Here is a 12,964-nt window from a genome sequence, read left to right on the forward strand (position 1 = left end):
AAAAAAAAAAACAAAACAAAACAAAACAAAACAAAACCAGTAACAACAATTTAAAATGAACAGGCTTAATAATTTTAAGATTTGAAGCCACAAGCAGGTAAAGAAACTTCACAATAAAATGCGGCTCATAGCATGAATTCCCATAAGTCCCACGTCAAAATGTTATTTTCCAAGACTGCACTAATGGTCAAATTCCCTCTGCACTGAACTTGGCTGGGAATTCCACAGGGCGCATCTGTCTGCGCTTGGTAACGGAATGTGGACGGCCACCGCGTTGAGTCGTTGTTTTAAAGTGTGCATTATGTCTTTAAGAGTAATTTGTCTTGTAGCGTTTTTTTTTTTTAACACGCCCTGATTTCCCCTCACTCACTCTCTTCTGGCCTTCTTGTCTCTCACTTTTTTTGGCAGTGTTATTTCATTAAATACATACCTCAAAAATTACCCTTTAAGCTGCCAGATAGGAAGCCATAGAATTAAAAAATAATAATAATAATAAAAAAAACCAGGGACCAACACACAAAATAAATAGGAATTCAAAAATAGTCACCCCACCCTGAGAGCAGGCCGCAGTGTCTCAAAAAGCCAAAGCAACTCAGTGAAGTGGTATTTTGTTTTTATACATAAACAAGTCTTCTAAGAACCCATTTCACAGTCTATTCTTTTCAGATTGTAAAGTTCTCTGTCCCATGCGATTTTTAATATATATATATATGTAAATATAGAGATATATACATATACATATACACACACTCGTAGCTTCCTTCATTTATTTCGTGGGTCTTTCCATCCTGGAACTTGCCTGGTGTCTCTTCCGTAAGTCCAAGGAGAATGAAGGCAGAGTCTCCTGTGACGAGAATTACTACGGTCCAGGTCCAGTCAGTTGTAAAAGTCTGACACTTAGTGTCTTTGCCAAGGCGGCGCCTGACTCAGAACACCGAGCTTACTCAAGTCTGTAGGCTATCCTGTGCAACAGAGGAATTGCCATTAAGGGTAAGAAAAATAAAACAGACATTAAAAACAAAGCCAAGAAGATTTTTTTTTTTAAGGAAATGAAAACAGAAAGTCCTTGGACCCATGTATTGCTTTGCCTGGTGGAGTTCACATTATCTCTGGTCGGATTCAGCAGGCGTGGCCTTGCTCTTCTCCGAGGTGGCGGTGGCGGCGGCGTTCTCCTCCTCGGCCTCCACCTTGTACATCTCCTCCGACCCTTCCTCGCTGTCGTTCTCCTCCGACTCGGTCAGCAGCTCCTCGTCCTTATACTCTGCCACGTCCACCGCGGAGCCCAGGTGCTCCTTCAGCTTCCCATGATGCTTCACGTGGTACCTCTGGTTCTGGAAGAACTTGATGATGGTGTGTTTGGGGAGATCCAGCTGGGCTGAGAGTGTGTGGATGGCTTCCTGGTCAGGATAGAGGCCTACGTCATGGATGAAGCTCTGCAGGATGCCCAGGGCTTCTAAGGAGATCTTTGTGCGAGACCGAGGTTTTTTGGCACAACTGTCTTCAGCTGGAGGAGGTGGTGGGGGCGCTTCTTCTCTGGGAGGGGAGCTCTCCTTGGTGGGCTGCGACTGCTGCCGATGAAGAGCCTGATAATCAGAAGGGGGAGAAAATTAGTGTGACTGGGATCTTATGCTTTGCAAACGTTTGCAACATGTATTACCTCCCACACACTGCATTTAGACTAGTCACTTGTAAAGTCAGATCTTTGGAAAGAAGAAATCATTTCTGAAGATTTAGACTCTCATCTATAAAATGTGTGGTTCATGAGCGTCATTTGGGGTGGGCAAGGTGGTGCAACACGTACACTGCCAGCAGGTAGGAGGCCCAGGCAGGGAGGTTTCCATGAATTAAGTTCAGTTTGGGCTACACTGTAAGTCTGATGCCTGCACAGACTAGCAAGACCTTGTTTCAAAACAACAAAAAAGAAAGAAACAAACAAAATCAAATGAATTGCAAAAAGCAGCATTTTGATTGTTGGCTGAGGTCATCTGGAGCATGGCTTCCTTGAGGGGCATGGCTCTGGATCATCTTTAACCATACCAAATGATACACTAATGACAGAAACACCATAGTTCAACTTCAGACTCTTCTGCTTAGCTGGGCAAGCTGGGCAAGTCTTCCAACCACCATCTCAACATGTGTCAGAGAAGGATTAAGAAAGTGACCACTCTAGATACTAAATGGATGATGTATATACATTACAGTGTTCTGAAAGGAGGGACGGACCTCTTCAGTAAGGGGCTAGTCACTGCTCAGTGCTACTCAGTGTAAGCCAATGAGCTGGGCTGTACCGGCTAAGACGGGATTTGGCCCAGGAGATCATGGTCAGCCCATCCCCGGCTCGGTGCAAACTTGCAGTGAGTGGTAAAATCATTATCACCCCCACAGCCATCACTCATCGGGGATTAGAGAGAAATCGATGGTCCTTTGAACCAGAAACCACATCCCATGGAGAAGTGGGAAGAACTTCATCTTCTTCTAGTTTTCGCTCTTTAAATATCATTATTTTAAATATGATATATGTAAATTTTCAAAGTAGTTTAAAGATATAACTTCTGCATGCTTTACATTTTAATTGACACATTTAGATGGGCATTTTACTATAAGCTAATTAACCCTCTGTTTTGAGAATACTTCCAAATTTCTATTTTTTAATTTTTAATTGCAAGGTTTACTAGATGGCTGTTAAAATTGAAGTAATTCTTTTTCTTTTTTATAGGTAGCCCTCTTTTCTATCTCTACCTACACTACACATTCATTTAAACATAAAAGAAAACCCTAACTCTACCCTGAGCCTCACCGTCAGTATTATCACTGCATGAAATAACTCCCTATTCTACTACAAACATATTAATACATCAGTGTGTCTATGGAAAGACAGTGATACAAGGAGCCTATCTGAAGGCCCCTCCTTAGCACTCATCACGGGCCTGGGACAAGACTTTATGAAGACTTGAAGGCAGCAGCTGCAGCCATCCCGGCTAAGACATGTGAGGTCATGTACAGAGCTGAGGATCACATTTCCTGTGCTCAGACAGTGACCAACTTCCTCTCAAGATCCTCTACAATAACAAGGGAAAAGATCTGTGCTATTTTCTCTAGTCCTGGAGGTCTATGATGAAAAGCATACTTTCTCACCAACATGAAAGTGGCAGTTTTTTATAGAGTTTAATAAGTAGTAGAGGAGATAAAATATGGCAACAACAGAAAAGGCCTAAGTCCAGTGAGAGGCCATGCCTGGTGGCCCATAGCTGTATAAGCTCTTGGGAGACTTTGCAAATAAAGAGTCACCAACAGAAGGCCAGCCTGGGCTACATAATGAGATCCCTTCCTGTAGTAGGCTGTGGTGACTGATGGCAGAAAGAAATCGAAAACAAAGGACTATAAAACAGTGGACTAGCATCCAAATAGTGTTGACCAATTAAGGCAATGTTCTTAGCATTTTCTTTACCACTTTCAACTAAGAACAAACTCATGTGGTCTGATGTGGTGAGCTGGCATCAGCAAAAAAAGTGAGAGTTCTGTTACTCCAACATCCTAATTATCCCCGCCAGGGAAAGGGAGGCTGCATTGTGGGCTCCCACAGCTCTCCGTGGTGGCTTTGATGGCAGGAAGATATGTGCTCAGGGCCCATGATGTGGGCCATGTGAGCATGGCAGTAAATACGCCTCGGTGTCAACAGGTGAGGGTCTCGGAGATTGGTGAGGAAGGGGACTGGAATTAGGGACAGAGCACGTTCTAGCAGGACATGTGCTCAAGCATGAGTGGTCCCTATTAGAGCAACCGTGTTAATTGGAAAACAAAAGAGAATTAAAATGCTCCATTTTCTAAATTATGCTTGCCTTCTGTAGTAAAAGTCAGCAGAACGGTTCCATTTAATTGAATAATTAGATTGGTTCTTAAGGGGCTTTCCATTGTGCACTGAGTAGATTTAAAGAGACTTTCCAAAACTATACTTTGAAGTTACTGTAATCTTTCTGCATGATAGCATTTGTTCTCCTTAGGCCCTACCAGTTGGACTACTCATTTCCCCTCATTTCTTAGAATACAGCATAGTAATACAAATGCACCAAGGAGATCAATATGAAAAACTCAGTAACAATAATAACAGTAAGTGCTTACTCAATGCTTATTTGGTTACAGGCAGTTCTAAAACAGATTAAGTTAAACTGTAATCCTACAATTCCTCATGAAGGAGTGGTCTGGACCAGGAACCTACTGGAAACACACTGCATCATAGGATACTCCTCTAAACTGGCCATCAGGACAGGGAGATGCCAGGCTGAGAACAGTGGGCTCCCACGGGACACTGCCCATCACAGAACAGAAAGATCTTTCTAAAAAGAAATGCTAGCAACAAAAATTCCCCATAGAGTGAAATGCAGCTGCTGAGCAAGAAGCAATACAGAAGAGCGGGTTGGTGGACATGACAATAGAGGCATGAAATAGTTACGGATCAATTCTAACATCTTCTAACAGACATGAAAACAAAGGTCAAAATGCACAAGACAGGACAAACATCTCTAAAGTTGCCGAACGGGTCTTTGGCTTCTCCACTGCTACTTGCCATTGGCCACCTGCCTCCCACCCACAGCACAGATGACAACACCTGGGTTAGAATGATCTCCCAGTTGTTTATCCCAAATCTCTTTACTTTTCCAAAATATTCTGCCTCCTCTAGACAAAGAGCTACCATCTCTAGAAGGTTTCCAGCAAAAGATCTACACAATGTCCCATCTATCCAAAGTCCATGAAATCTTCCTGGGTGTGGCTTTCCTTGATGAAGACAGTGCCTGGAGCAAACAGGAAGTAGAGCGCCACATCTCCAAGATGGTCTCACTTACAGGATGGTGCTCACCAAGAGGAAACTCAATCAATCTAAGACTCTAAATTCCTCTCTTCTAAAGGTTAGCAGCAACTCACTCTCTCTCTCTCTCTCTCTCTCTCTCTCTCTCTCTGCCTCTTTGTCTATCTCTCTTCTCTTTGTCTCTCACTTCTCTCCTTCTTTCTCTCTGCCTCTCTGTCTGTCTCTTCTTTGTCTCTCCCCTCTCTGTCTCTTCTCTCTCTCTCTCTCTCTCTCTCTCTCTCTCTCTCTCTCTCTCTCTCTCTCTCCCCTCTGTCTCCCACAAATAATTTCAGCTCCCTTCTTTCTCACAGGACAGGTTTATAAACTCACTTCAGTGAGTCTTAACTTTCCTGCCTGAATTTCTCATAGCATGCTATCTGTTCCCTTTTAGTAAGTAGAATGAGTCAAGGTTAGTCTGTCTCCATCAAGTACCATGGGAGTCACTTCACTGATTTTTGGTGAACACTCTTGCAAGCTATTCAATTCTTGAGTTTACTGGGCAGTTTTTGCATTTATTTATGGATGACTAGGTTTGTTTTTAATTTCTTAATTTTTTGAGATTTTAATTATATCAGTTTCCTCTTCCTTTACTTCCTCTCTCCTCTCTTATTCTTGTTTTGCTCTTCAAATTCATGGCCTCTTGTTCTTGAATGTGTGTGTGTGTGTGTGTGTGTGTGATATCTATATGTATATATGTATATATATATATATATATACATATATATATATATATATATATATATATATATATATATATATATAGAGAGAGAGAGAGAGAGAGAGAATGTGCCTATTCCCACATACACACAGTCTGTTCCACCTGCATACTATTATTTGTGTGCATGTTTTGGGGGCTGACCATTTAATATTGGGGTGCTCTTCCCTAGGCAGATCTAGTTCTCCCTCTCTCTCATCCCATAGTTGCCTTTAGTTCTTTGTGTGGGAGGCCCAGGAGCTTTCCCCCCTTCCAAGTTGGCATGACATCCTTGTTCTGGCTAGTTTTTAAAAACTACAGTCACATATAAACCTACAATAACACACACAGAGATGTACTATCTAATGCCAAAAAGAAAACTGTGCCCTCCAGAAGACATGTCACGGGAGTTTTAGTCATGAAATCCCCAACCTGGAAAGAATGCGTCCCCAGTGGTAGAATGCATAAACCAGAGTATACTCACTAACAGAGAAGCTGGGCTGATCATCCCAGTGGGGAACTACCACAGGCTTACTGTTCAGTGACAGGAGTCAGATGTGAAAGCCTAAACGCTTCAAGATTGTACTTACGGGAAAGGCTCACCGAGGAAGCAGTGTAGGTACAAGGTCTGAAGGAATCGAGGGCCACGCATGCAAAGTGCTCCAGACAGGGCAAGCAAAGAAAAGGTTTGAGGGAAAGGACGAGCATGCAGCATCCGTGAAACAAGCCAGCTCATTGGAGCTGTGCTCTCCAACACAGCAGCCATGGCTGCATGCAGCCTTTTACATTTATTTCATGAGTGTGCAAATGTGTGAGCATGTGTGGAGGTCTCTCAGCCTTGGGTATCTATCCTAGGTGCAGTCTACCCCCCCCCCACCCCCACCCACCCTTTTTTTATACAGGGTCAATCATAGGTCTGGAATTCACCAAGGAGGCTAGACTGGCTGGTCAGCAAGTCCCAGGAATCCCCTGTCTCAGCCCCTTCAGTGCTGGGATTGCAAGTACACCACCGTGGGTTCTGGATATGAACTCATGTCCTAGTACATGTGGCAAACACTTCAACAAATGAGCTCTCTCTCCAGACCTCCCCTTACACTTAAAGTAATCAAACATAAAAAAGAAAACTTCAGTTCTTCAATCACATTAGCTACTTCTCAAGAGCTTGGATGGGTCCTGAGTACATCAAGAAGGGCAGCATAGGCACTAGGCACTTCCACACTCACAGAAAGTACTGGTGGGCAGCTTTGTGCCAACAAGCAGTGAGAATGAAGAGAGATGGAGCCAGGACTGGAGCATGGAGGGCTCGGCATCCTATCATCAGGGGCATGTAGTACCTTAAGAGACCTGTGATCATATCATCCACTCTAGCTAAAACCAGAGCTCCAGCTGTAAACCACTACTCTTATAAGAAGGGCAAATAACCGTACGCCCATATACTAAATCCAAAATAGTCAGCTTATAATGTGTTACTGGATCCTCATCAAAGTATCCCAAACAGGAACATTAGTGTAAAATAGCCCGAAATGTCCTCAAGGGAATAGTATTTACATTTAATGGATGACTGCCTTCTTCAGCTTGGGCATTTACCACACCTAAAAGGAATTGTGTGTAAAACAATTAGCCTTGAGTTGACAGAGGAAAAAAAAAAATACATCCCTTCATCAAATACTTATGGGGTATCTACAATAATTACACTTATTAATTCAGATGGCTTTTAAATAAAAAGTTCTAGATCCAATAAGTAAGGGTTGGCGAATAAGTAAGCTATAGGTAGGACACAAGTGAGTTGGAAGTTCAAACCCTGATAAGTTCCTTTGTATTTATTTCCTGAAACCTCTCTGGGCCGAAACATGACACATGCACACATGAATGCACATGACCATAATGATGCAGGAAGAATGTTGTAAATACATTAGAAAGGGATGCCCACTTCCCAGTTAAGCTGTAAAGCTCCTTGACCAGTCACGAAGCACAGTCACAACATAGACACATGTTGCCCCTCTGCCTTAAAGCTAAATACTTGGAAAACAGAAGGACCTCACGGTACCATGACAAAAGCTGACAGAGAGAGATAAAGCGCTCCTCTTAAAGCTCTCCGCATTCAAATAGATTTTGAAGGCCTCAATGAAAACCAGCTGGGAGCCATGTGTAAAATATAATGGTTCTTGCCTGCAGGAAAGGAAGTAAGATCTTGAATGATTAAGTTTAGGAAAGTATATAATTCACTGTATCATTATGGGGTGAACTGGATTACTTATAATAAGCCAAGACTTTGTGGTCGTTTTTATATAGAGAAAATGAGAAATTATTAAGGAGGTGACGGGAGAGGACGATGGAAGCATGGTAACAGGTTAAACAGTTTCTCAGGTGGCCGCATGTGGCTCTCCAGGACAAGATTCACCCACAGCAGTGAGCCTCGCTCAGAGCATAAGGCACACGGCCGCAGGAGACGGCAACATGGACAAGATGCCTTTTGTCCACATCTATTTGGTGTTAAAGTCAAGATGTCTCTTACTCCCTTTACCACTTCTATGTCAATAAAACATGAAATAATCAACCGAAAAAGCAAGAATTCTTGCATCAAAAATCACAAGAGAAGTACAGTTATTTACCAACAAGAACAATTGGTTGCACATCCTCCGGCATAAATCCACTGAAGCATACCAATAGAAGAACGGTTGCATGCTATTGTTTTTAACCGTTATTGTATATAAAATGTCATGTAACTGAGGTTTCAGCAAACTTAGTGGCAACTTTCCCTCCACCTCATCAAAACCAGTAGTCCAGACTATTAATTTTAGTTCAAAAATTCAGCAGGAGAAACACCTAAACACCTGATTATAAAAAGCAGGAATTAACTATTACATTTGTAGCTCACCCATTGGGTCCCAGACCATTGAACATCTCGTGCCTAGTTCCCAGTGAGTGCTCAGGACTTCCTGGCTGCGGTGCTCTGAGCCAATCCCACATCCTCTGGCCTTTACTTCGAGCTTCGCTGTTACCCTGCTGCACACCAGCTATTCTTCTTAAGTAAAACTACATCTAGTAAGTAAAAGCTCTGTCACCACATGTGGGGATTTGCTTCTAGTGCTTACTTGAGAACAGAACTATATACATTAATTTTGTTATGATTTCTCTTTCCTCAAAAAGTTCTAGAGTACTAGATAACTCATAGGATGCAACTGTGCAGCAGACAGAAGTTTTGGGTTATAAAGTTCTGGTTTCAAGTCAGTTCCTATTCCAACAAGTACCACTGTTTAGTAGCCTTGAAGCTCTTGAGCAAGCTCTTTGTTTGACACCCTGGAAGATCTTTTTTTGCAGTATTAAGAAGGAAGATTAAGTGAGACCATACATAATAAGTACTTGGCAGAGGTATGATCATAAATAAAGCATTTATAAATTGCAGTTTTCATTTTAAAGGATTTATTTTTATAAACTATGTGCATTTGTCTATGTGAGCATGTGAATACAGGTGCCTGGAGAGGGTGACCCCTGGAGCTGGAGTTACAGGCAGTTATGAGCTGGTCATAACTGGGAGTGTTGGGAATGAAATTTGGGTCATCTGGAAAAGCAGTATGTGCTCTTTAGTGCTAAGCCATCTCTTTAGCTCCAAGCAATTTTTATTTTTAAAATGTGAAAAAGACTTAAAGATCAATACTAAATTCCTCATGCATTTTTCTAGCAATGTGCTCATTATTAAAAACAACAACAATTTCAGTAGCTGGCCCGTTCGCCATAACGTTACGGATGGACAGGCCTGCTAGTAACTTCTCTTACTTCCTTCAGCATAGACCTCACAAATATGTGTTCTTACCTGGGTACCTGGCACATGGGAGCTGCCTCTGGAGCATTTACCACACAGAACTGAACTTTGGAATCCCATTTGAAAGGTATCTTTCAGACATAAATGGTATCTTCCACATACATAGTCATGTGAACTGTCAGAGAGCTATTCTTCATTAATGATTCTCAAAGCAAGAGCCATGGACCTCTATATTAGGACAGCTATGACATCAAACTACAAAGAGGCCACTAATTGGCTCATTGCTTGGATTGTGCTAAAAACTCCACCAATGGCACACAAGTACAGATGGGGCGATGTGGCCTGTGGTAGTCAAGGTGGTGGTCTTGACTCACAGCAGCCTCCAGCTCACGTTTGCAAACTCATGGTGGAAATGACACAGCTTTTGTGTGGGAATATTCTTGATTAAGTAATAAAACTTCATTAATTACTAAATCTCAACACATGAGCACATACACTTCTCCTTAGTCTTCTATGTAAGGAAATGAGAACAGTGGCATGACGCTCTTCTGTGACACAACAGTCATGTGGTAGTCTTGAAGAAGACTTTCCCCACGCATATTCTCAAAGGGGAATGCTTCCATTACAGTTGTTTGCATTGGGACTGAGAAGCTCTCTGCCGTGGAATATCATCTTATATGAAGGAACAACTAACAGTAACCCTGTGACTGTTCAGATTTAGGTAGATCACTCCTTAAAAACTGAAGCCAGGGGCTAGGGAAATGGCTTAGTGGATAAACTGTTTGCTGTACAAGTTGAGGACTGAGTTCAGATCCCCAGCTCCCAAGTCTTTCCCTGTGCACGAGTACACACATACGCGTGCGCGCGCGCGCGCGCACACACACACACACACACACACACACACACATGCACATGTTGCACATATATGTACACATACATAAACACAGAGAATGAAACTACATGTGTCACTAAGTAAAATATCTGACAGTATTTATGTCTGATGTGATCTTTAAGGTAAAAATCAGAATTTTGAAAAGCACAAGTGCCACAATAAGCTTATCAACATCCTAATACATAAAAAGCTTCCTAATGATGATTGGTGGTAGTTTAAAAGATGCTTTTGCTTTGTTTTGTTTTTCGAGACAGGGTTTCTGTGTAGTTTTGGTGCCTGTCCTGGATCTCACTCTGTAGACCAGGCTGGCCTTGAACTCACAGAGATCCGCCTGCCTCTGCCTCCTGAGTGCTGGGATTAAAGGCATGCGCCACTGCCACCAGCTAAAAAGATGCTTTTAAAAAATGTTATATAAAGGAGCTTTAACAATTATAAGATCTACATAAATGAACAAACTAATATTTTCCAAGTGGCCAATACATAATGCTACAAAGTTATAAAACGGTGAAGAATACATTCAAAGTTAAATGGAGACCAATGAATAAAGTTAAAAAAATGAAATATTCACCAATATGTTAAGTCAATTCCATTTTGCAAATAATCTTCAAAATCCCATCACTTTCAAAGTCTTGCTAAGGTACCAAAGAATTTCACAGTTATCTAGAATATGTGTTGGAATATCGCTTGCTATTCTAACTACACATCTTTCTGAAGCACGATTTTCTTTATCAGACTTCAACCACATATTGCATTAATCACAGAAGCAATTATGAGATTCTAATTGCCTTGTACTAAAGTAGATACTAAAATATCTTCAAATGTCTATAAAAGGCTGGTATAATAGGTTTTAGCGATATATTTTCATAAAACATATCCTTTACATTTTACATATATATATATATATATATATATATGTCATGTATAGTTATTAAAACTTAGCAAACACTTTTTAAAAGTTAATCACTAATAGGGTAATATTGATATACATGACAAATTACTGGGGTCATCAATTACAAAAATGAAAGTGGACCAAAGAGTCTGAAGACTTCCATACTACTCGAATCACACTTGCGACCCAGTGCTGCCTGCTGCCCCTCCCCAGTGATCATCATCAAGCCTTCTCCCAGAAAATTCAAAATAGACTCTCCAGTTGAAAGCACCCTTGCTTGAGTCAAATCATCCAAGGCTCCAGAGCAGGGATGTAGGGAAATTACACACATCATGATTTGCCTCTTGACTTTATCACTCAGAGACATTTTCACAGGCAAAACATATTCTTAGACACAACTCAGCACTATTTTTAACTTCAGATGATGTTACTTGAGTTGGCTCTTACGGCTGTCATTTCACATCCTAACATTATAAGGCTGCTTAAAAGCTACGGTTTAGTTCTGCTGCTTTCGGGGGAATTAGACAGTATCCTAAGGTCAAAACTCCGGAAACACGTTATTAAAAAAGAGAATCCACGAGGTGATGACAACCTGCAGACTACAGGTGTTAGATTACATTTTGACTCCAGGCAGGTTTAATATAAGTTGGTTTTCTTTTTACAATTGCTCTTAGCACATATAGCTATAGGAAGGGGATTAAAAAAAAAAGGTAAGAACGAAAGAAAAAAAGTGGAACTCATAAAAGAAGACCACGTCAAAAGAAATCAATACGAACAAGCAAAATGATAGGAAGTCTAACATGGAAATCCATGTTCAATATCCTCGAGCCTATTTCCTGTAATATTGTAACCAAGATACTATGGGAAGACTGTGTATGTTTTTAATGCAGCTTAATAATTGTTTCTCAAAATAAACGCTTTGGTCAAAGATAAAAGCATAACAACACTGTGACACAATAATCTGTTAAAATAAACTCGGGTGTTGGAGGAAACATGGATCTTAAAACAGCCTTTGGCTTATACCATTTCCTCTTCAGTAATAAATTGGGAACAACTATACCAACAACTTGGTATAGTTTGGGGTAAAACACATATGTTGCAGTTATTAATAATGATTTTAGGAATGGCCAGAATCTGTGGCTATTCAAGAGGCAGTCCAGTGACTACTTCCTTCATATAATCGGATGAGCTGATACAGTAAAAATAGCAAAGTTGAGATGAGTAATCATATCTCAATTAAATGGCCACCAAGTGTTGAGATTGGGTCATGTCTCCCTCTAGGATATTCCATATTGCATAAAACAGTGAGTTTGGTTTTGTTTTGTTTTTCAGGCTCTTCCTTGACCTAGGAGATTCCATTTTACAAATGGCTTGGGCTCCATTTTGAGAGAAAGGGGTGACTGAAGCCTCTCTTTAATTTGTATTCATTTTGTAAATTCAAATAGGTCTATAGATATAGTTACTGTGTGCTATGCAATAAGAGTTAATATGAGTAATTATAATTGGAATAATAATTTTTAAAAAAACCTGCATTCACCCCAGCCAAGATATTCAAGTAAACAGGATTATATGACAAATTGCTATCGTTGAAATGGATAAACCTGATGTATTTATTGTTATTCAATAAATTATGACATTGTGGAAAGACAGAAATGTGTAATGTGTTTGTCTAGGTTTCTGGCATAGCATGGTCATGATACCAAGAAAAAAAAAAAAAATCAGAACCCGAACCAGACAAGCAAAGGGGTCTAGAGAGATGACTCGGGCAGTTAAGAGCACTTGCTACTCTTAGAGTAGAGGATGGCTCAGTTCCCAGCACCAACATAAAGGGTCATGACCATCTGTATCCAGTTCCAGGGGATCTGAGGCCTTTTTTTCTGACC

General features: G+C 41.0%; 1 protein-coding gene across 5 annotated transcripts in view; it reads right to left on the reverse strand.

The window, feature by feature from the left end:
* Positions 1-750: 750 nt before the first annotated feature.
* Positions 751-12,964, reverse strand: part of Satb2 (SATB homeobox 2) — a 177,255-nt gene continuing 165,041 nt past the window's right edge. For all 5 annotated transcript variants that reach the window (XM_036173833.1, XM_036173831.1, XM_036173830.1 and 2 more), the window contains one exon: positions 751-1,583. In XM_036173833.1, coding sequence (XP_036029726.1) covers positions 1,104-1,583 — 480 coding nt within the window. In that variant the 3' untranslated portion in view covers positions 751-1,103. The remainder of the gene's footprint in view (positions 1,584-12,964) is intronic.

Source organism: Onychomys torridus, chromosome 23 (genome assembly GCF_903995425.1).
Source record: "Onychomys torridus chromosome 23, mOncTor1.1, whole genome shotgun sequence".
Taxonomy (NCBI): Eukaryota; Metazoa; Chordata; class Mammalia; order Rodentia; family Cricetidae; genus Onychomys; species Onychomys torridus.